This window comes from Rhinatrema bivittatum, chromosome 1 (assembly GCF_901001135.1).
Source record: "Rhinatrema bivittatum chromosome 1, aRhiBiv1.1, whole genome shotgun sequence".
Lineage (NCBI taxonomy): Eukaryota > Metazoa > Chordata > Amphibia > Gymnophiona > Rhinatrematidae > Rhinatrema > Rhinatrema bivittatum.
The window spans coordinates 228,180,761-228,202,050 of NC_042615.1; the positions used below are offsets into that span (position 1 = coordinate 228,180,761).

Genomic DNA, 21,290 nt, shown 5'->3' on the forward strand with positions numbered 1-21,290 from the left:
TCTCAAAGAGACAAGCAGGATGGTCAGCAGACTGTGCCAACACAGACTTTCCCATAGTTGTCTGGAAAAGCCTAGAAGAATTTTCTGAACATAGGCAGGACTTATTGCGCAGCTGCCACTGTGCAGTCCTCATTTTTTTTCTCCTCAGAGTCATTGGATGTGTTTCTTAGCACTGTTTGTTTTTTTTTTCCCCCAGTGTTTTTTGGACCTTTTTCCATTTCTATTGTACCCTGTAGCTTTCCTAGTTATGTTTACTTTGACATTTAAGTTTCCTTTCCTCTTTGTCATCTATTGCCAGCCCCAAGCTGAGATTTTTTTTTTTTGTATGCTGCATCATTGTAGCCTCTGCCTTTTTTTTTTTTTTTTTTTTTTTTTTAGCATTTATGAATTTTAATTTTGCTTTGCCTATTTTATTTCAGTGTGATTGACAGGTCCAGTGACTTCAAGTGCTTAAAGCAACTTTAAGATGTCCCTTTCAGATCATCACAAGGTCTAAATGCAGTGTTTGAGGCTAGGGGATGATGTCCTTGCATTTATGATCTGGCAGTTGAAACTCAGTACCTCGCCACCAGAGAAAAATCTGGTCCATTGACTTAGGCACCAAAGGCATTCACATCGAAGGACCCAGGAGCCCACTGGCTGCTGGGGACATTTTGGTGCTGAAGAATAGACCCACAAATAGGGAATGCTTCTGTTTTCATCATTTGGCACCTAAGAAGGATTCTTCTGAATTGAGTTCAGGCCAGAGGAGTTACAACAATAGAGACATTCTTCAAAGCATTAACATTGTTAATCGATGCAAGGATCTGAGAGCATGCAGATTCTGATTAACCAAGATACATCTTTTAAGCAGCTACATCAGGAGAACAGCTCATCCTCTCAGAGCATGATTTAGTTCCAACAGCCTCCAAGGATTCAGTCATACATCTGTACATCCCATCTGGTAACATGGGAGAGCATGACCTCACCTACTGAGCCCACTTCAGTGTTGGCCTCAGATCTTTGAGAGAGAGAGAGCTGAACAGAAGAATCCTTGAAGTCTCCTCTCTGAACCTACTGCAGGTTTGAGTTCGGGCACAGAGTACCTTGATGCAAACTGAGGTGCTGGTTGAATTGCTTCTTTGCATCTATATTCTGGCACCAAGTAGCTTGGTGCTGATGTTGGTTTTTCGGCTTTGAGACTCCATGTGATTTCATGGCATATCTCCATATTGGACAAGACCAGTGGACCTTAAAGTTCTAGTAGATCCAAGCCATGAAAGGACTTAAGGGGAGAGCATTTGTTTCATGACTCAGCTTAGAGATTTTCTCTTTTGGTGGCTGGCCCATGCCAGTTTGATGAAGGGCTTACTCTTTCAAATTCCTACATATAAAATTTTCCTCACAACACCAATGAATATCTCCAACTTGAGTTTGGGTACTCAAATTTAGGATTCTCAAACCCAGAGCCCTTAGTTAGATTAGGAAGAATGCCCTCACTTACAATTCCTAGAATTACAGGCTGTTCTGAACACTTTAAGCACTTTTGCCTGACTTGTCCTTGTCCACAAAATTGTCCTTGTTGACACAGATAATCATGTATTGATGTTTTATCTGAGCAACCAGGGAGGAACTGGGTCACTCCTGTGTCGGCAGTTTTTCAGGATATGGAACTGGGCCATCTCTCATGTCTGACAAAAAGCACAGTCTATCAGACTCAGTTGGCTCCTAGACTCTCGGGAGTAGTTCCTGGATAAGGGACTGGCAAACCAGTACTATTCTCGAGAGGGAAATACCAAAGATAAACTTGTTTACCACCTCCTAGAACAGGAAAGTTTCCTGCTTCTGCTCCCAGAATGATTCTGAGCAGTCTAGCCTAAGATACCTTTTTCCTTCATTGGGGATCAAGGCTTCTGTATGCACATCCTTCGATACTGTGGTTATGAAGAACCTGTTGAAACTTAGATAAGGACCTATAATATGCTTGACAAGTGCTTTGATTTAGTATGAGCTGGCTTGGCTGTTGTGATATTCTTAGGATTGAATTATGTATTTGATTTATGGTCTTAAGACTTGCTAGCTGACTATAAGTTGACTTACTCAGTGAGCAACTTTTACCTGTTATGCTCCTATTTTGTGGAACACTCTTTGGAACTCTGAGGAGATGGATTGCATGTAATTACATGAGGATGTAAAAGCATGGCTATTCATGCAGGACTTTGGATAGAATAGTTGCTTACCAGATGTTTGTTTGACAAAAAGTGCATAGGATTGGATTTATTATAAGGGGTGGGTGATGATAAACTGTGAAAGTATATTATGGGTAGGCTTAATTAAGCTTTGAGTAATGCACTTTAAATTGTGTTGTATTTTATTGTAACCTGTATTGAGGTATTTTGACATTGTGGGATATTAAATACTGTATAAATAAAATAACCCTTTTTTGGCTGAGACAAATCTAGTTTTTTCTTCTGTTGTCATCAGTCAGGACGCCGATCCAGTTGGGGAGGTCCCTATATGTAATCTCACCGAACTGGGGAGCACTTAATCCAATCCCTCGCCCTCACAGCAAGGATGTTGAGAGAAACATAATTTTGTTCCTTTGGTTTCTCCATGAATGGTGTCCAGTTCTTCTGGCTTCCTGAAAGAAATCTATCGGAAAATCTTATGAGTTGAAGTGAAAGAGGTTTGCCATTTGATGTGAGGGCAAAGTCTTAGATTCCTTTTTCTTGTTTCATACAAAAACTGTTGAATCCCTTCATCTCTGAGTCCAGCTTAAAAACTAATTCCATCAGGGTATACCTTAATGCAGTTGGCACCATCACCATGAAGAGGGGAAGAACCCCATTTATGTACAGCCCTTAGTTGTCAGGTTTATGAAGGGCTTGCTTCAATTGAAATCTCCCATTAAGCTTCTTGCAGTGTCAGAGGATCTTGGCTTTCTTACCCAATTGATATAAACCCCTTTTGAACCTCTGGCCTCCTCCTGTTGCAGTACCTGACCTGGAAGGTCATATTTTTGGTGGTTGTCACGTCAGACCTAATAACTTATCCACTTTATGCTAAGTTTCTTCATAGTAGGGTAGTACTGTATACTCATCCCAAGTTCCTGTCCAAGGTGGTATCAGACTTCCATCTTAACCAGTCAATCATTTAATCAGCATTCTTCCCCAGACCACATATTGGCAAAACCAAACAACGCTTGCACAGTCTAGATCAGTGGTTCTCAACCGGTGTGTCGCCAAGCACCGGCAGGTGTGTCGCGGCTCCCGGTGTTCCACTGCCCCGCTTGTGCTTCCATTCACCCCAGGAGCGGGGCTGAAGAATGGAGAGACGGTGCGTGCCACCACTGGAGGCCAGGCCGGCGGGACCGAAGAAAGAAGAAACGCTGCGCGCCGCTGCCGGCAGCTGAAGAGCGGAGAGACCTGCGCCCCGACGCCAGCGGGGCCGAAGAACGTAGAGACCTGCGCCCCGACGCCAGCGGGGCCGAAGAACGTAGAGACCTGCGCCCCGACGCCAGCGGGGCCGAAGAACGTAGAGACCTGCGCCCCGACGCCAGCGGGGCCGAAGAACGTAGAGACGCTGTGCGCTGCTGCCTGCTGCTGAAGAGCGGAGAGAGACCCTGCGCACCACAGGAGTCGGAGAGACGTTGTGCACTGCGGGTGGTCAGGCCAGAGGCGGCTGAGAAGTGGAGGCCAGGCTTATTGGGCCAAACAATGAGAAGAGGCTCCATGTGAGCTTGTGTGCCTGTGGTAGAATGGGTGCATGAGTGAGAGCTTGTGTGTGAGTGTGGTAGAATGGGTGCCTGGGTGCATGAGTGAGAGCTTGTGTGTGTGGTGGATTGGGTGCATGAGTGAGAGCTTGTGTGCCTGTGGTGGAATGGGTGCCTGGGTGCGTGAGTGAGAACTTGTGTGCCTGTCGTGGAATGGGTGCGTGAGTGGGAGCTTTGTGTTTGTGTGTGAGTGGCAGCTTTGTGTGTGTGTGATAGAATGGGTGCATGAGTGGCAGCTTTGTGTGTGTGTGTTGGAATGCATGCCTGGTTGCATGAGTGAGAGCTTGTGTGCCTGTGGTAGAATGGGTGCCTGGGTGGTGAGTGGCAGCTTTGTGTGTGTGTGGTTGAATGGGTGCATGAGTGAGAGTTTGTGTGTGTGGTACAATGAGTGCATGAGTGGCAGTGTGTGTGGTTGTAAGTGACAGCGTATGTGTGAGATTGTATGTAAGTGACAACATGTGTGTGATTGAGAGAGACTGGGCAGGGAGGTGACTGGTGTGTGTGTGAGGAAGAGCTACTAGTTAGGGAGATACTGGTCTGTGTGAGACAGACTAGTTGTGACTGGTTGTGGAAGAGGACTGTGAGGACAGAGCTTCAGCAGCCACTGCTGCTTCTGGTGAGTGTTATTGGTCTGCAAGGGAAAGGAGTAGGAGAGTTGCTGGAGAGGGTAAGTAAAGGCAGCTTTTTAAGTTTATTTTTCTTGGTTGACTGCCATTTTAATTATTGGGTATTATGTGATGTCTGCTGTTTTGAAATATTTTGATATTTAGACAACGTTTATTAATTTTTATGAGTTTTTAATTGTTGGATGTTCTGTTCATCACCTGTTTTGTAACATTTATTAATATAGTTTTACAATTATTTCTAAGTGGGTATCTATAGCAGCTTGGCTTGCTCTGTTTTCCCAATATTTATTTTATTTTATTTATTTGCAGTTTTTATATACCGACATTTGTTTAGTAACCTCACATCGGTTCACAATTAACAGAAACATTGCAGCTGTGCCAAATAGAACGAACATGTGCAACAGTGCTTTACAATAAACATTTACAATAAACAATAAACTTTACAATAAACTTGTTAACTGGGGGGGAGGGGAGAGAACAGTGGAACAATGAAAGGGAAAAATAATATAGTGGTACAAAGCAAATTATCTCACTGAATTTATAAGTCTATAAATAAATAGAATGAATTTTATAAAAACACAATTGGAAAAGAGAAAAGCTGGGTATGAGAGAAATAAATGGGATAGAAGTCTTATATACAATTGATATATAGGAGGTGTATTAGTGTTTAGGGCCTGGTTAAATATTTGTAGTAGTAAATTACTGTCTTTTCATAAGGAGGGGTATTGTGCCTGCCAGTAAAGAGAGTTTGTTTTGCTTTTACTGAGATGTCATCTCTTATATCCTCTTCTGGAGTTGGTTTTTCTGTTAAGCTATGTATGACTGAGGAGGCCTGTATGACTGACATTGCACAGAAAGTTTCACATTTTCCCAGAAAAGCCTTCTGAGCTTTTCCAGACAGCTGTGACAACACTGTGTCTGTGCCATCAAATGTCATCACCAATTTATGTGGCTAATTTTCCTATTCTCCAAGGAGAACATCCATTACAGGTAAGCAACTTTGATTTCTTTAAAGAACATCTAACAGAAAATATATACTTGTGTTTTTTAGGAAGAGAGGTTGAAGAAAGAATTGAGAGTAAAACTTGAAATGGCTAAATTCCTTCAAGACACTATTGAGGAGATGGCTTTAAGAAATAAAGTTGCCAAAGGAGATGCCACTGTAGAGTTTGCAAATTTTTTTCAAAAGGTAATTTGAAATGAAATTGTGTGCAAATAAACATTTGTTTTACTGTGAAGTAACTATAAATTGATGCAGACTTGATCTTTGGAGTGCAGTGTTGTCTCACTGGATTCTATGTTGGGTTTAGTTGGTTTTCTATTTGAGATCATATTTAGTTCATAAAGCTGAAGCTTTGGTATTGAATGCAGTTAGGACATTGGTCTATACAACGGATAGCCAACTCTGGTCCTTGAAAGCTGCAAACAGGTTTTTAAGATATCCACAGTGAGTACGCATGAGACTTGCATGTACTGCCTCCATTGTCCGCAAATCAATTTCATGCATATTTATTATGGATATCCTGAAAACCTTGCCTGTTTGTGGCATTTGAGGACCGGAGTTGGCCACCCCTGGTCTATATGCTTACTAAGTACTTGTATAGGAAAGAGGAAGAAGTTAATTTTAATTGATGAGGAAACTTGTTAGTCAATGAGTTCATACACAGTATGTAAATAGGTCTCAATCACTTTTCTAGATACAGAGGCACATGATTGTTTGAATGAGACTTATGCAAGAAAGAAATGTAAAGTTTTTCAAGAAATTACAAATTACATTTTGTTTAGTGGAAACTGGATGACGTTTAGTGCTTTTGGTATCTTTGCTTCATCTGGATCTTTTATCTAGTTCTTAGGCAAGAAAATTGTTTTGCTTAGCCAGACTTATTGCTCGACAAAATCATTCAGGCTTTGAAATCTGATTTCTTTCCGTCTTTAACATCATTGGGGAAATAAAATTAAAACCGAGGTGCTTTAGTATCAGTGATAAGATTTGTTTTAAATGATTTATTTTTTTATGGAAATGTCACCTGTAATACTGATGTGTATTCATTATAATTCATTATAGCTGAGTAACATAACATTTCTTCATTGATTTTCATGCTGTAAAATGAGTGGTGTTGCTGTAATCTATTTCGTTGATAGTGAAATTTATTTATTTTTTTTCAAAACTCTCAAAATGTGTATATTTTATATATATATTTTTAAAATATGTAGATCAGAAAATCTGGAGAAAGACCTACTAATGAAGAGATCATACGTTTCTCCAAACTCTTTGAAGATGAACTGACTTTGGATAATCTGACGCGACCTCAGCTGGTGGCACTCTGCAAGCTGTTGGAACTCCAGTCAATTGGCACTAATAACTTTCTACGCTTTCAGCTGACTATGAAGTTGAGATCCATAAAAGCTGATGATAAGGTAAGTAGTTTTTTACCCTGTTTTGAAAAACAGAAAAATTATAAGTGACAATAACTATGGCAGTCCATGCACTTTGTCAGCATTTTTTGCTTGAGTAATAGTTTCTCACCTGCTTGATTTACTTTGAAGTTTGATGTATTATAATCATTGTTAAATTACAGAGTGGTAAATGGGTAATGCTGTATACTGCAGGACTTTGCTTAGTCTCCTGGTCTATGGATTGGCTGGTGTTGGACATGGTGACTAACTAGCAAACTCAACCCCTTTGAGGTAAAAAAAAATGTATGTTTGTTCTGTTGACACCTAGTGACCTGCCATGGAGGAAAACGTATGACTTCTGAAGGGAGATGCATCCTCTGTGTACTGCCTGTGGTGGTTATTGCGGTACATCTGTGTTGACCGGGTGGCCTAAAAGGTTTTTCACATTTTGGGGTAGATTTTAAGAGGTACGCGCAGGCATACATGTGCGCGCACTACCTGGTGCACACACATGTACCTGATTTTATAACATATTTTTTTGCACGTGTTATAAAATCGGGGGTCGGCACGCGCAAGGAGGGTGCACCTTGCGCACGCCGAGCCACACTACCTCCCCCCCCCGTTCCCTACCCCCCCCACCCCATCTTCCCTTCCCCTACCTCCCTCGCCCTTTCCCCCCTACCTTTTAGCAGACTTTTCTTTTATTTCAAAACTTACTTCAGCCCTGGAGCTAAAGTAAGCTGCGTGTGCCGGCCGAGCGGCAAATGGCTGCTATGCCGGGAGCCTCTGACCTCACCCCTTTTTGCAAACCCCGGGACTTGCACGCGTCCCGGCACTTTACGCGCGTCGCCGGGCCTTTTGAAAATAGGCCCGGCACGCATAACCTTTTGAAAATCCAGCCCTTTGTGTCTATTGGAAAAATGCTTTCGACATCTGTCCTTAAGAGAGGATTTATATGAGCAAACTGAGAAAATAATAAAGAGCATGAATATTGGCTTCCTCATGGAAATTGAAAGGAAGAAATGTGTTAAGTTTTCTTATGGAGAAGGGAAAAGTCTGATTTCTTTGTTAGCTGACTTGAGGCTAGGTTTCTTCAGCTTTATTTGCTTTAGCAAATCTTTTGCGTTTTGGTATGTAGACGATTGTGATGATCACTATTACATTATAGGCGACGCAGAAACCTTCATTTTGGAGCGGAGTTTGACTTTGATAATGTAGTCTAGTGATTATAGCACAAAGCCAGAAAACATGGACAATTAGTTTCCAGTTCTGCTTCATAAGAACATAAGACTTGCTATACTGGGTCAGACCAAAGCTCCATCAAGCCCAGTATCCTGTTTCCAACAGTGACCAATCTAGGTCACAGGTATCTAGTAGGATCCCAAGGGGTAGATAAATTCCATGCTGCTTATCAAAGGGGTAAAAAGTGGATTTCTGCAATTCCACCTTAATTATGGTTTATGGATTTTTCCTCCAGGAACTTGTACAGACCTTTTTTAAAACACAGCTACACTAATAGCTGTGTTTAAAAAAACCACATCTTCTGGCAATGAATTCCAGAGCTTAATTATGTGTTGAGTATAAAAAAAAATACTCACTCTTATTAGTTTTAAGTGCATCACTTAATTTCTTCATTGTGTGTCCCTTAGACTTTGTACTCTTTCAAAGAGTAAACATCCGATTAAGATTTACTCATTGCATTCCACTCATTATTTTATAGACCTCCTATCATGTCTCACCTAAGACGTCTCTTTTTCAAACTGAAGAGTTATAACGTCTTTAGTCTTTCCTCATAGGGGACTTGTTCCAGCCTCTTTATCATTTTGATTGCTCTTCTCTGTACTTTTTCTAATTCTGCTGTATCTTTCTTGAGATGTGACCAGCACTGCACCAGTATTCAAGATGAGGTTGCACCATGGAGCAATATAGAGGCATTATGATATTCTCTGTTTTATTCTCCATTCCTTTCCTAATAATTCCTAACATTCTGTTTGCTTTCTTGGCTGCTGCTGTACACTGAGCAGAAGATTTCCTGAATGGTGACTCTAATGTGGAACCTTGCATTTGTAGCTATAATTTAGGTTACGCTTCCCTAAGGTCATTAATTTGCATTTGTCCAGATTAAATAACTGTGTCATCTGCAAATTTGATCACCTCAATTTGTTGTTTTCATTTCCAGGTCCTTTATAAATATACTAAAAAGCAGTGGTTCTCAAACAGATCCATGGGCACTCTACTACTCACCTTTCTCCATTGGGGAAAATTTACCATTTAGCCCTACTGTTTCTATTTTTTAATAAGTTTTCTGTCTACAATAGGACACTGCCCCCATCCCAATACTTTTTAATTTCCTAAGAAGTCTCTCATGAGGGACTATGTCAAATGCTTTCTGGAAATCCAGATACACTATATCAACTGGCACATTCATCCACGTTTGTTTATGCTCTCAAAAAAAATGTAGCAAATTGGTGAGGCTATATCCATGTTGGCTTTGTCCCATTAAACTATGCTTATCTTATGTGTTCAGCAATTTTATTCTTTGACAGCTTCTACCATTTTGCCTGGGACAGATGTCAGACTCACAGGTCTGTAGTTTCCTGGATCATCCCTGGATCTCTTTTCAAAAACTGGTGTTACATTGGCAACTTTCCAGTCTTTCAAGTACCATAGACTATTTAATGATAGTTTACAAATTACTAATAGCAGATCTGCGATTTCATTTTTCAGTTCTTTCAGCAGTCTGGTATGTTTACCATCTGGTCCAGATGATTTGCTATTCTTTATTTTGTCAATTGTCAATCTGTTTCTCAATAGATTTGCCCTATTACATCCTCCAGGTGCCACTGAGATTTGATTAGTTCTGCTGAATCATCACTTTTGAAATATCATTTTTGGTATTGGTATCTCTCGTACATCTTCCCTGATAAAGACTGAATCAAACAATTTATTTAAGCTCTCTGCTATGGCTTTGTCATCCCTAAGTATCCCTTTTATCCCTTGACTGTGTAATGGTCCAACTGACTCCCTCACAGGCTTTCTACTTCAAATGTACCTGAAAAAGTTTTTATTATGACTTTTTCCTTCCTTGGCAAGCTTTATTGCAAATTCTTTTTGCCTTCCTTATCAATGCTTTGCTTCTAATGTTCCAGTGCTTATTCTGTTTCCTTCATTTGAATCTCTTTTCCATTTCTTGAAAGATGTTCTTTTAGCTATTACAGCCTCTCTCACCTCAACTTGTAACCATCCTAGTAATCATTTAGCCTTCCACCTTCTCTAATGCATGAAATATATCTGTCTGGGCTTCCAAGATGGTATTTTTAAACAACCTCCATAACTCAGTGTGACTTTAATCTTTCTTTCATCAAGTTTGGATTATAAACTGTAAGAACATAACATAACAAATTGCCATACTGGGTCAGACCAAGGGTCCATCAAGCCCAGCATACTGTTTCCAATAGTGGCCAATCTAGGCTACACGTACCTGGCAAGTACCCAAAAACTTAAGTATATCCTACGCTACTTATGCTAGTAATTGCAGTGGCTAATTTCTAAGTCAACTTGATTAATAGCAGGTAATGGACTTCTTCGCCAAGAATTTATCCAAACCTTTTTTAAACCCAGCTACAGTAACTGCACTAAACCACATCCTCTGGCAACAAATTCCAGAGTTTAATTATGCGATGAGTGAAAAAGAATTTTCTCTGATTAGTTTTAAATATGCTGCATGCTAACTTCATGAGAGCTCCCTAGTCCTTCTATAATCTGAAAGAGTAAATAACCGATTTCACATTTACCCGTTCTAGACATCTCATTTTAAAGACCTCCTATCATATCCCCCTTCAGCCGTCTCTTCAAGCTGAACAGCCCTAACCTCTTTAGTGTTTCCTCATAGGGGAGCAGTTCCAACCCCTTTATCATTTTGGTCGCCCTTCTCTGTACCTTCTCCATCGCAATTATATCTTTCTTGAGATGCGGCAACCAGAATTGTACACAGTACTCGAGGTGCAGTCTCACCATGGAGTGATACAGAGGTATTATGACATTTTCCGTTTTATTCACCATTCCCTTTCTAATAATTCCTAACATTGTTTGCTTTTTTGACTGCCACAGCACACTGAGCCGACAATTTCAAAGTATCCACTGACGCCTAGATCTTTCCTGGGCGGTAGCTCTTAATATGGAACCTAACATCGTGCAACTACAGCATGGGTTATTTTTACCTATGTGCATCACCTTGCACTTATCCATATTAAATTTCATCTACCATTTGGATGCCCAATTTTCCAGTCTCACAAGGTCTTCCTGCAATTTATCACAATCCGCTTGTGATTTAACCACTCTGAATAATTTTGTATCATCTGCAAATTTGATTATCTTAATCGTATTCCTTTCCAGATCATTTATAAATATATTGAAAAGCATGGATCCTAGTAGAGATCCTTGAGGCACTCCGCAGTATACCCTTTTCCACTGAGAAAATTGTCCATTTAATCCTACTTTGTGGCTGAAACATTTCAACCGTGTACTTTTTATGCAGATATCAAGAAAAGATTTTGTTCACTAAATTTGCTTTTAATGTATTGGTGTTTATTTAAAAAATAGGCCAAAATGGATAAAAGATAAATACCTTGACAGGTTTTTATGACTTTTCTGTGGTCAAGCAGGGCAAATCCATCCACACAAGTGGGTGATATTATCCAACAGCACTGTCATGGACACTGCTCTTTTCTAGCTCAGAAAATGTAGTCAGTCTTAGCATGCATGGGAATTCCTGTGCAACTATCCACATATGAGCCACCTCTGTTTTTATTTTGGCCATCAAAGCAAATCGAAGTATTGCTTGCTCTCTCCAGCTGTTCCAATTTTTAAATATTTTTTTAGTAAACTTTTCTCTTATATATTTTCTTCTCATTTCAATTCTTTTCTAGTCTTCCAAAAAAAATTTAGTATTGTAGATTTTCTTGAATCTTTCCTTATGTTGGGCAAAAGATCTCGCTCAGATAAAATACCTTTCAAGTTATGTTCCTGCTGTCGTCATGTCTAGCCAGGACATCCATGACTTATGACTTTTATGTTTGGGGTCTTCGCATAATATATCTTTCTGCTAGTATGTGGAAGAATGTCCCCACAAGCTCAAAGTAACAGAATTTTCAAGGTGAAATACCATTTTTCTTCCTCATCAGATAAGGAAAAAAAGGGGGTTCTTCAGATCAGCACCTAGTTTGAAAAGATGAGTCATCTAGAGGTTGTACTTATAGATCACCAAATTGCTATGTGGTGCTTAAGGCACCAAATTATTGTCTCCATTAGTGCCCTCTTCTTCCAAAAGACACCGTGCTACTTTCATCCTTTCTCCTTTGTCCAGCCCACCCCCACCCCGAGATACTCATGGCCACGGATCCGCCGTGTCTTCAAAATATTTAAACCCAGTATGCGCCTCCGAGTTGAATGTTTGATTTCAGGTATCTTATTTTTCCTCATTCTCTGGCAATTCTCTTTTGTCCCGTTTACCTGTTACAACCAGGGACTTTAATGTAATTGACCTTTTCAGTATTGACCTGATGCACGATTTGTGAGTAAGTTCCTCCTCTTGTTGTTTATGCCTGTCACTGGCGTCCACACTCTCATGTTCAGCATACATATAGCTTCACACTCTGTATTGATACGCCCCATCTTTTGAGGTAGGTTTCTCTTTTCATCTACACTCTTTTTTTTCATCTTCCTGCTTTGTGGTTTCATTTTAAATCTTGATGTTATTGTATGTGTTAATCTGTCCCACCGCCTTCTTGTTTCTCCATTTTTTCTCCCTGGTTTCCTTCCTTCCAGCCCCTCATTTCTAACATCCGAATTAAATTGATGTGCTTGCCTACCTGCTCAATATTTTAATTGTTTTTTGATTTATAGATATACGGAAGGTTTGGTCCCCCTGACGCAGCCCTAATGCGAAAAACGGCCGTGTTGGGGTCCCTGTTTTCACAATATATTTATATTCCTTGCCTTTAAATGTGTACCACTTATGTGTGTGTATTTATAATTAAAAATCCTTTGACAAAAGTGTTCCATGATTGGGCTCCATCCTGTGATGTCACCCCATATGTGAGGGCTGACTTTCTGCTGTCCTGTGAGAAGGGCGTGCTGTGTCACAGTCTCAACTCAGCTCTTGCTCTTGACTTGTCTACAGTACCTTGCTCCTGATCCTTTGTGCAAGAGTCTTCGCCTGTGTCTATGTCCAAGAGTCTTCCATGTCCAAAGGCCTCCGTCTGCCCTCGTCCTCTGGCCTGCCGCCTATTGCCGTTACCCGGAGGCAGGTCTGAAAGGGCTTGGAATAGTCAAGAGGACTGTTCATTGACCAACATTGCGTTGCTGGTCTTCTTGGGGCGTGCAGGTCCAGTAGAGGGCCAGACCTTCAGTCTCCTTGTCTTCACTCCAGCCTTCCTCTGCTTCTTATCTGTCCGTGCTTGCATCAGCTCACCTCTCACTGTGCTCTCGGGGCTCTTCCCTGAGTGGCGTAGCGATCCAAGGGCTCACATCTCCGCCAGAAGTGTCGCCTGCATATAAATCAAAGGATGAGCTAGGGGTGAGTGTGAGGGAAGGAAAGACAAATACACAAACTCCTGGTTTTTGCCTGCCCTCTGACTAGCTATTTAATACAAAACACACAACTCCTTGTTTTTGCCTACCTTCTGATTAGCTATTAATAAAGGCATACAAACACACTAAATAGTTTACTTCTCCCCCAAAACTTTTAAGTTCTAAATTTTCCCCAAGCAGTACTTACCGATTCTCTTTAGCTACCAGCAAGGTGATCCTCTCCTCTCAGTGCTCCCACTGGATTGCTAGGAATTATTAGGAAAGGAATGGAGAATAAAACGGAAAATTAACATAATGCCTCTGTATTGTTCCATGGTGCAACCTCATCTTGAGGATTATATGATAGAGGTGTTTAAAATCATGAGATGTCTAGAACGGGTAGATGTGAATCGGTTATTTACTCTTTCAGATAGTAGAAAGACTAGGGGGCACTCCATGAAGTTAGCATGGGGCACATTTAAAACTAATCGGAGAAAGTTCTTTTTTACTCAACGCACAATTAAACTCTGGAATTTGTTGCCAGAGAATGTGGTTAGTGCAGTTAGTATAGCTGTGTTTAAAAAAGGATTGGATAAGTTCTTGGAGGAGAAGTCCATTACCCGCTATTAAGTTCACTTAGAGAATAGCCACTGCCATTAGCAATGGTTACATGAAATAGACTTAGTTTTTGGGTACTTGCCAGGTTCTTATGGCCTGGATTGGCCACTGTTGGAAACAGGATGCTGGGCTTGATGGACCCTTGGTCTGACCCAGTATGGCATTTTCTTATGTTCTTATGCAGTTCTGGTGACCACATCTCAAAAAAGATATAGCAGAATTAGAAAAGGTGCAGAGAAGGGCAACCAAAATGATAGAGGATGGAACAAGTCCCTTATGAGGAAAGACTAAAGACTTTAGAACTCTTCAGTTTGGAGAATAGATGGCTGAGGGGAGGTCTATAAAATGTGTGAAGTGATACAAGTAAACAATTGGTTGTTTATGCTTTCAAAAAGTACAAAGACTAGGGGGCACACAATGAAGTTATTAGGTGATACATTTAAAACTAATAGAACATTTTTTTTTACTCAACACGTAATTAAGCTATGGAATTCATTGTCAAAGGATGTGTTGAAAGCTTTTTGCATAACTATGTTTAAAAAGGTTTGAACAAGTTCCTGGAAGAAAAGTCTATAAACCATTATTAGCGTGGTGTTGCAGCATGGAATCTGTCTACCCCTTGGGATCCTGCCAGGTATTTGTGTCTTGGATTGACCACTATTGGAAACAGAATACTGGGCTTGATGGACCTTTGGTCTGATCTGGTTTGGTAAATCTTATATTCTTAACTTGTCCAAACTTTTTTTAAACCCAGCTGTGCTAACTGCCTTTTCCACATCCTTTGACAATGAATTCCAGAGCTTAATTGTGCATTGAGTGAAAAATTAATTTTCTACGATTCGTTTTAAATGTGCTACTTTCTAACTTCATGGAATGCCCCCTAGTCCTTGTATTATCTGAAAGAGTAAATAACCATTTCACATTTACCTTTTCTACTCCTCTCATGATTTTATAGATATCTCATATCCCCCCTCAGCTGTCGCTTCTCCATGCTGAACAGCCCTAAACTATTTAGCCTTTCCTCATGAGGGAACCGTTCTATTTCCTTTATCATTTTGTTTGCCCTTCTCTGAACCTTTTCTAGTGCAACTATCTTTTTGAGATGCGGCGATTAGAATTGCACACAGTACTCCAGGTGCAGTCTCATCATGGAGCGTTAGTTATTGTGACATTCTCCAATTTATTCACCATTCCTTTCCCTAACCTTTGTTGGTAGAATACAGTATGTTGTATATAAGTATGAAGTTGTTGCACCCGTACAATATAATAGAAGAAGAAATCTTCTGGAAATCTGTATCCTAGAGTGATATAATTGAAGTCTCTTTTGTTGCATTTCAGTAAAATATGTACAATGATCTAATAGTATCCTCTTAGATGGATTAATGTTATGTTACCTAAATAGAAATTGTATTAAAATATTCTTGTTAATTTCAATAGGAGTGTATAAACACTAAAAGAAAAAACAAAAAAAATGTAAGAGAAGATGAAACTATTTTCAAAGCTTTATTTCTTTCCTTATTTCATAACAGCTGCTAGCCATTTACAAATTGAAGTTAAGAATGCAGAAAACACTAAAAGTTTTTGTTTTGCATTGTCATTTTACCTGTAATTTATAAAATGTCCTTCTTGTAGTTGATTGCAGAGGAAGGCGTGGACAGCTTAAATGTAAAGGAGCTTCAGTCAGCATGTCGGGTAAGAGGCATGAGAGCACTAGGAGTTACAGAAGAACGCCTCAGGGAGCAACTCAGACAGGTCAGTGGCCAATAAAAGCAATGCAGTTGATTAAACACATGCTGTTTAAGTTGCTCTTTACTGCTGCTGAGCATATTCATTTTAGATTGGCAGTAGCAGAGCTGTCATTTAATGTTAGCTCATTTCATCATATTCCTCAGTGGGGGGCACATTAAGCCAAAAATGTATCCTGGGGCATTGTTTTTCTCTGTCTTATGTCATGTTATGTCCATTTCAAATAAAACATTAACAGGATACTTTTCTGTTGATAAACAGGCTGAATTAGCCATTTACATATGGGATGATGTCATCCGGCAGCACTAAACAGACTTGCCTCTCCTTGCTAGTAGTGTTTTGAGCTCTACTTTACACATGCGGGAGTTTCAGGACAGTGATGTCTTGGAGCCTTCTCAATTATTTTTGTCCAAGTACAGCATGGATGATTCCTCTCTCCTAGTTTTTCTATAAAACTCCTTAAATCATCTTAAATTCAACAAGTTTTCTTCACTTTCTACTTCTAGTTGCCTCGCTGCTTCAGCAATACCCTCAACAGCATTTTTCAATGCTACTTTTAAAAAAAATTAAAAAAAAGAGGAAGAAATAGGCCTTGCCGCCTCTTGTCAGGCCAGAAGAAAAAATCAACAGAGAAAAGATTTAAAACCTAAATATGTGGCAAGATAATGTTTCTCATTAGCTTTGAGCTGTGTTGTTGGTGCCTCAGGCCAGAACATGATCAAAAGAATTGCCATGCCTTTTGGATAGATGTCCCCACACTTCCAATATTCCAGGGCATTTAGGATTGAGGAGCTGCGCAAATCTCTCTGGAGTTGCAGCAAATCCTCCTTCCACAGTACATTGTCTTCTGCCTTGCTGGGAAAAGTTGAGCAGGAGCTCCTCACAGATTCCCCCATCAGCACAGGCCAAAGCCACAGGGCTGACTATTAGCCACCCTGCATTGAAGAAGAAGCAACATCAGTTGTTGAAACCATCAGAGCCTGCATCAAAGAAGTATGAGCACTTGAAGTGTGGTGCATTGGAACCAGCGCCATCAAAGCGACCATCATTGGCACAAGGTGTGTCGGTGTACCAACCACACGATGCATGGGGACGCCTAATGCAAATGCCACCAGTGCATTCGATGCATGTCTATGCACTCAACTTAGTGTGTGCTGAAGTCTACACTGTGCACAGCCCATCCTTCATTGATGCATCTCGAGGCTTCCACGCTCTGGCACCCGGTACATTTGGTCCTCCAGCGCATTATCTCATGATGCACAGCGCAAGAACACACAGTGCAGTGCCAGTGGCAGTTGACCCTTGCATCAATTCAACATCCTCATTCTGCACCGGATTCCTCAATACGACTCACTAAAGGTCTGTCAAAGCAAATAAAATTATGTTCTTCCAAAGTGTCCAAGCTTTCCACTCCATCAAAGCTATTGATGCATCAAGTCCAACACCCTGCTCTTCAGGTTGCTCTACCAACTCAACTATTTGCAGCCCATTCTAGATCTGTGGCAGGAGGAGTCAGATTACCTTTGCCCCTCTCCAATAACAAGAACCCTCATACTGTCCAGGTTATTGGTGAAGTCTCTTCATTTGGAAACTTCAGAACTGGTATGTACCATAGTTTCTCTCGACGCCAAAAAACCTCCCATTCAGATGCAGGAATCTATCCTGGTCTCTGAAGAGGATGTAACACTGCTCACGCCAGAGAAGACACATCAGTCACTTTACCAGTTAGCAATTATGGTAAGAAGTTTCTTTACCTCTTTGACTAAGGAAACAGAAGGAACTGTCCAACCTCTCCACTAGTGCTGTGGTGATTCTTTAGAACAGTCCCAATCTCACCTACAAGGGTAAACATGTCATTGGAACCCTTGTGGGATTTTTCATCATCCCATACTCTTGTAGCAGAGTCCAGTCAGTAAGAGATGGCGGACAAGGGACTATCTTCTCAGGGACAACCAGAAGAACCTCCTGGTTCATGCTCTCCACCATTGTAGTTCTGGATAAAGTGACTCTATGCCATTAGGTCAAGAAGAAGTTTGTACAGGTAGATCTTCTGACTAGCTTCTAGATGCCTCAGACCACATCTCATCCCCCCCCCCCGAAAGACCATGAAATATTCCAGATTTGTGGAAAATATGGGATTGAGGCTTGGTGTCCTTTTCCATCGATAAGCAGTCTGAAATAGCCATGATGCCATATGGTGGCAGTGAAAAACTTTTCTATCATATCTGGTAGAACTTTTAGCTATACTGAGCATATGCAGGAGTTCCCATGTAGTCGGTGCTCTGCAGTCTCATCAGACTTTTTTCGTCTGTATGGGAGCACAGTCCGATTCCTCTCTCTCTCCTCAAGTTTTTCACCACATGGTGTTTTTTCTTCAAATTCTTTGATTTTTGTTTTACCTATCCACTGCTTTTGCAGTCCCCAAATGGTACTTTTCAGTGGCATTATTAAAATAATAATGATGATAAAGAAAAGATCAAATTGAAGAATGGCCTCTGAAAAACTGGTAAGCGACTTCAGGGCCTGAGCATGCAGATGACTGATGTCTGTAATAGACACCCACGACGAGTGCTACTGCTGCCTAGGAGCCTGATCATGAGCAGCCTTGCTGTCCAGCATATGGCAGGATGTCCCCACGAGCTCAGGGAAAAATAGAGGAACTACGTTATGTCTAAGTAGGCAGCCAGTCGTTCAATGACCCATTCTTTGGCAGTGTGGTGAGCATCAGCTCTTCCCCTTCGCTGCCTAAACACCCTGATTTCCCACACAAACGGAAGCAAGTTGGGGGAGACACATTACCCTCTGAAAAGCTGAAAGGTGCACCGTGACTCAGACCGTAAAAGAGCTGACACACTCAAAACTGATGGCTTTGGAGAAAACCTCGAGTACCAAGGAAACATTGGAAGAGCGTCTCAGAAGTTGCAAGTCAAACACCTAAAGCTAGCTGCTTTGACTCCACCAATGCAGTTGATGCGCCCCACATCAACTGCACCTACCTCAGTGAGGCACATCAAGAGTACATCAGAAGCTCATTTTACCTTGAAGCACCTGGCACGGGATGCATTGGAACATCTGAAGCGAACCAACCTTGACACATCCAGAACAGAAGGTGCACAAAACTCCGAGCATACTGGGGCGTCATGCAGCGTCTCTGGCCCTGTCGATGCACTCCTCGGCATACAATGTCTGGGGTCAGACCCACTGAGGAATTTCTTGCCTCATCATTCCCCATGGAGTGAACTATTCATGGTTCAGTTGACTTCACAGATTCTGGCCGCAGTTTTGTCAGTGCCATATAACAGCATGCTGTACCCAGTACCATCTTTTCGATTTCTACCTCAAAAACATATGATGCCAGTCAATCACTTGCTGAGCCAAGGGCTATGTTTAGAGGGACTGTACACAAAGTGCTCTATTATCCCATTATTTTCCACAAAGTCCTCATCGTTCTAACCAGAACTGGTATTAGTACCAGAGGAAGACACTAAACCACCATCTCCCACTCAAACTCCATACTTGGATGGAGCAACAGAGAGACGACATCAAGTTGTTCTTCAAGATGTTCCCACCAGTTATGGCATGTTTCCGCATATACTCGCACCGCTACCTCTTGTACCTCGATGCCCTCCTTCCGAGGTTATGCCAGGAGCACTACCTTTCTCACCTCAAGAGGACTCTTTAGCAAACACTCCACCAGGGGCTCCAGAGGATGAGTACTCTCCATCACTCCCTCCCCCAGTGTCACCTACTTTTTTGCCTTCAGGAACTCCACAACTTTCATCAGTGTGACACTCTCGAGTTGAGTCACCAGGAAGCTCGACAGGGCTTCCGTCAGAATGTCACCAATGCCTCCAGATCATCCCCCCCCCCAATACTCCAAATTCATGGGGGAAGTGCTAGCGGTCCACATATAAAAAAAAATAAAGCCTGACCCAAGAATCAACGTCCAAATATCCAACACATTTTGGAAGTCCTCTCAGAAACAGTAGCTCTTCTAACATTCGCTGTGGCAAGGTCCAAATGAAGACATGGTAAACTCCGATCTCCCTTGCACTGGTGGCTAGAAAGCTTGGACTCCGCATTCAGAAGCCATTGGGATATGGTATGGTTCAACTGCCCTACTAATCGGTAGTGGTGGTGTCTGCACTAAAGATGGCCAAGAAATCGTTTGCCATTCTCCAAGCTGGTGGGGAAGGACATCCAGCTATTGGACATTTTCAGAAAGAAAGTCTTCAGGATCAATTTCGGTAGGCCATATCATATATCATGAATTTTACATAATTCAGTACATACACAACTGTTTTCAAAGTTTGAAACCATTTATTAGGGATGAGACGGGCAACACTGTCACACCCCCACAGCTTTTTGACCTTGAAGAGGCAGTTCGCTATCTACTGAGAGTAATTTATATAAATCCTTTCAACCCACTGGTGCAAACATCAGCAGCTGTCATCAGCACTCAGAGGATGGCTTGGCTCCATGCGAGTTCCATTTGAGAGGACATTCATGAAAAGCTAGCAGATCTGCTGTGCCTCAGGGAAAAACTCAGATGGTATTGCAACTGAAAGAACAAAATGTAGCTGTCCATTTCCTGTCAGCAAAGGAAAAGCCTACAACTTGTAAATTGCACTACTCGTTCAAATGGCCGTATTACTCTAGACCAGGAATAGGCAATTCCGGTCCTCGAAGGCCACAACCATTCGGGTTTTCAGGATATCCCTAATGAATATGCATGAAATAAGTTTGCATACAACTGAGGCGGTGTGCATGCAATCTCTCATGCATATTCATTAGGGATATTCTGAAAACTGGGACTGATTTGCAGCCCTCGAGGACCATAATTGACCATCCCTGCTCTAGAAAACTATATAGGCCATTCCAGCAATATTGCCTGCCCTCAATACATTTTAAAAAAATTTTTTTTATTTATAACGGCACAAGTGTATATAATATAGGATAAAAGAATATACAAATACTGATATTCCATTAGTATAAACTGATATTAATCAGTGTACATGAATTTATAGCTAGATTTATTTATTTATTTAACTCTTTTCTATACCGACATTCATGATAAGTATCATATCACATCGGTTTACATGGAACAATGGGTGATAACTGTAAAACAAACCATTTAACAAGAAGCAAAGATACATTAAAACAAGGAGAGATGAACTTGGGGGGCTGAGGTAGCTGGAAAACAAAGGATAGAGGAGGTAAATAAAAAAACTAACTGGCAGTGGATGTCAAGCTATGTACTCATAACTGTAAGAGTTATACTAACCAGAGGTATCCCCCACTTACACGGCATCAACATCTTGAGTTCGCCAATCCCAGTAAGGTTTCCAGACTATCATAATAATCCAGTTTATCATTTAGCATACAGGTCAATTTCTCAAGATCTGCTTCCTTACTCTTCCAACTATCTACCACAGGGGTCGTTTCCAAAATTGGGCTATAGTAAGGAGAACTGCATGCATGCTGGATCTATTTGGCCACCAGCCTACCAACCCCAGGGCAGGAGTCAAAACCAATCGCTGATTACAAATTTGTTCAATATAGGACATTATCTCTGCCCAAAA

General features: G+C 41.2%; 1 protein-coding gene across 4 annotated transcripts in view; it reads left to right on the forward strand.

Annotated features, from left to right (window-relative positions):
• Positions 1–21,290, forward strand: part of LETM1 (leucine zipper and EF-hand containing transmembrane protein 1) — a 182,653-nt gene that overhangs the window by 71,923 nt on the left and 89,440 nt on the right. For all 4 annotated transcript variants that reach the window (XM_029592569.1, XM_029592545.1, XM_029592555.1 and 1 more), the window contains 3 exons: positions 5,429–5,566; positions 6,592–6,795; positions 15,595–15,714. In XM_029592569.1, coding sequence (XP_029448429.1) covers positions 5,429–5,566; positions 6,592–6,795; positions 15,595–15,714 — 462 coding nt within the window. The remainder of the gene's footprint in view (positions 1–5,428; positions 5,567–6,591; positions 6,796–15,594; positions 15,715–21,290) is intronic.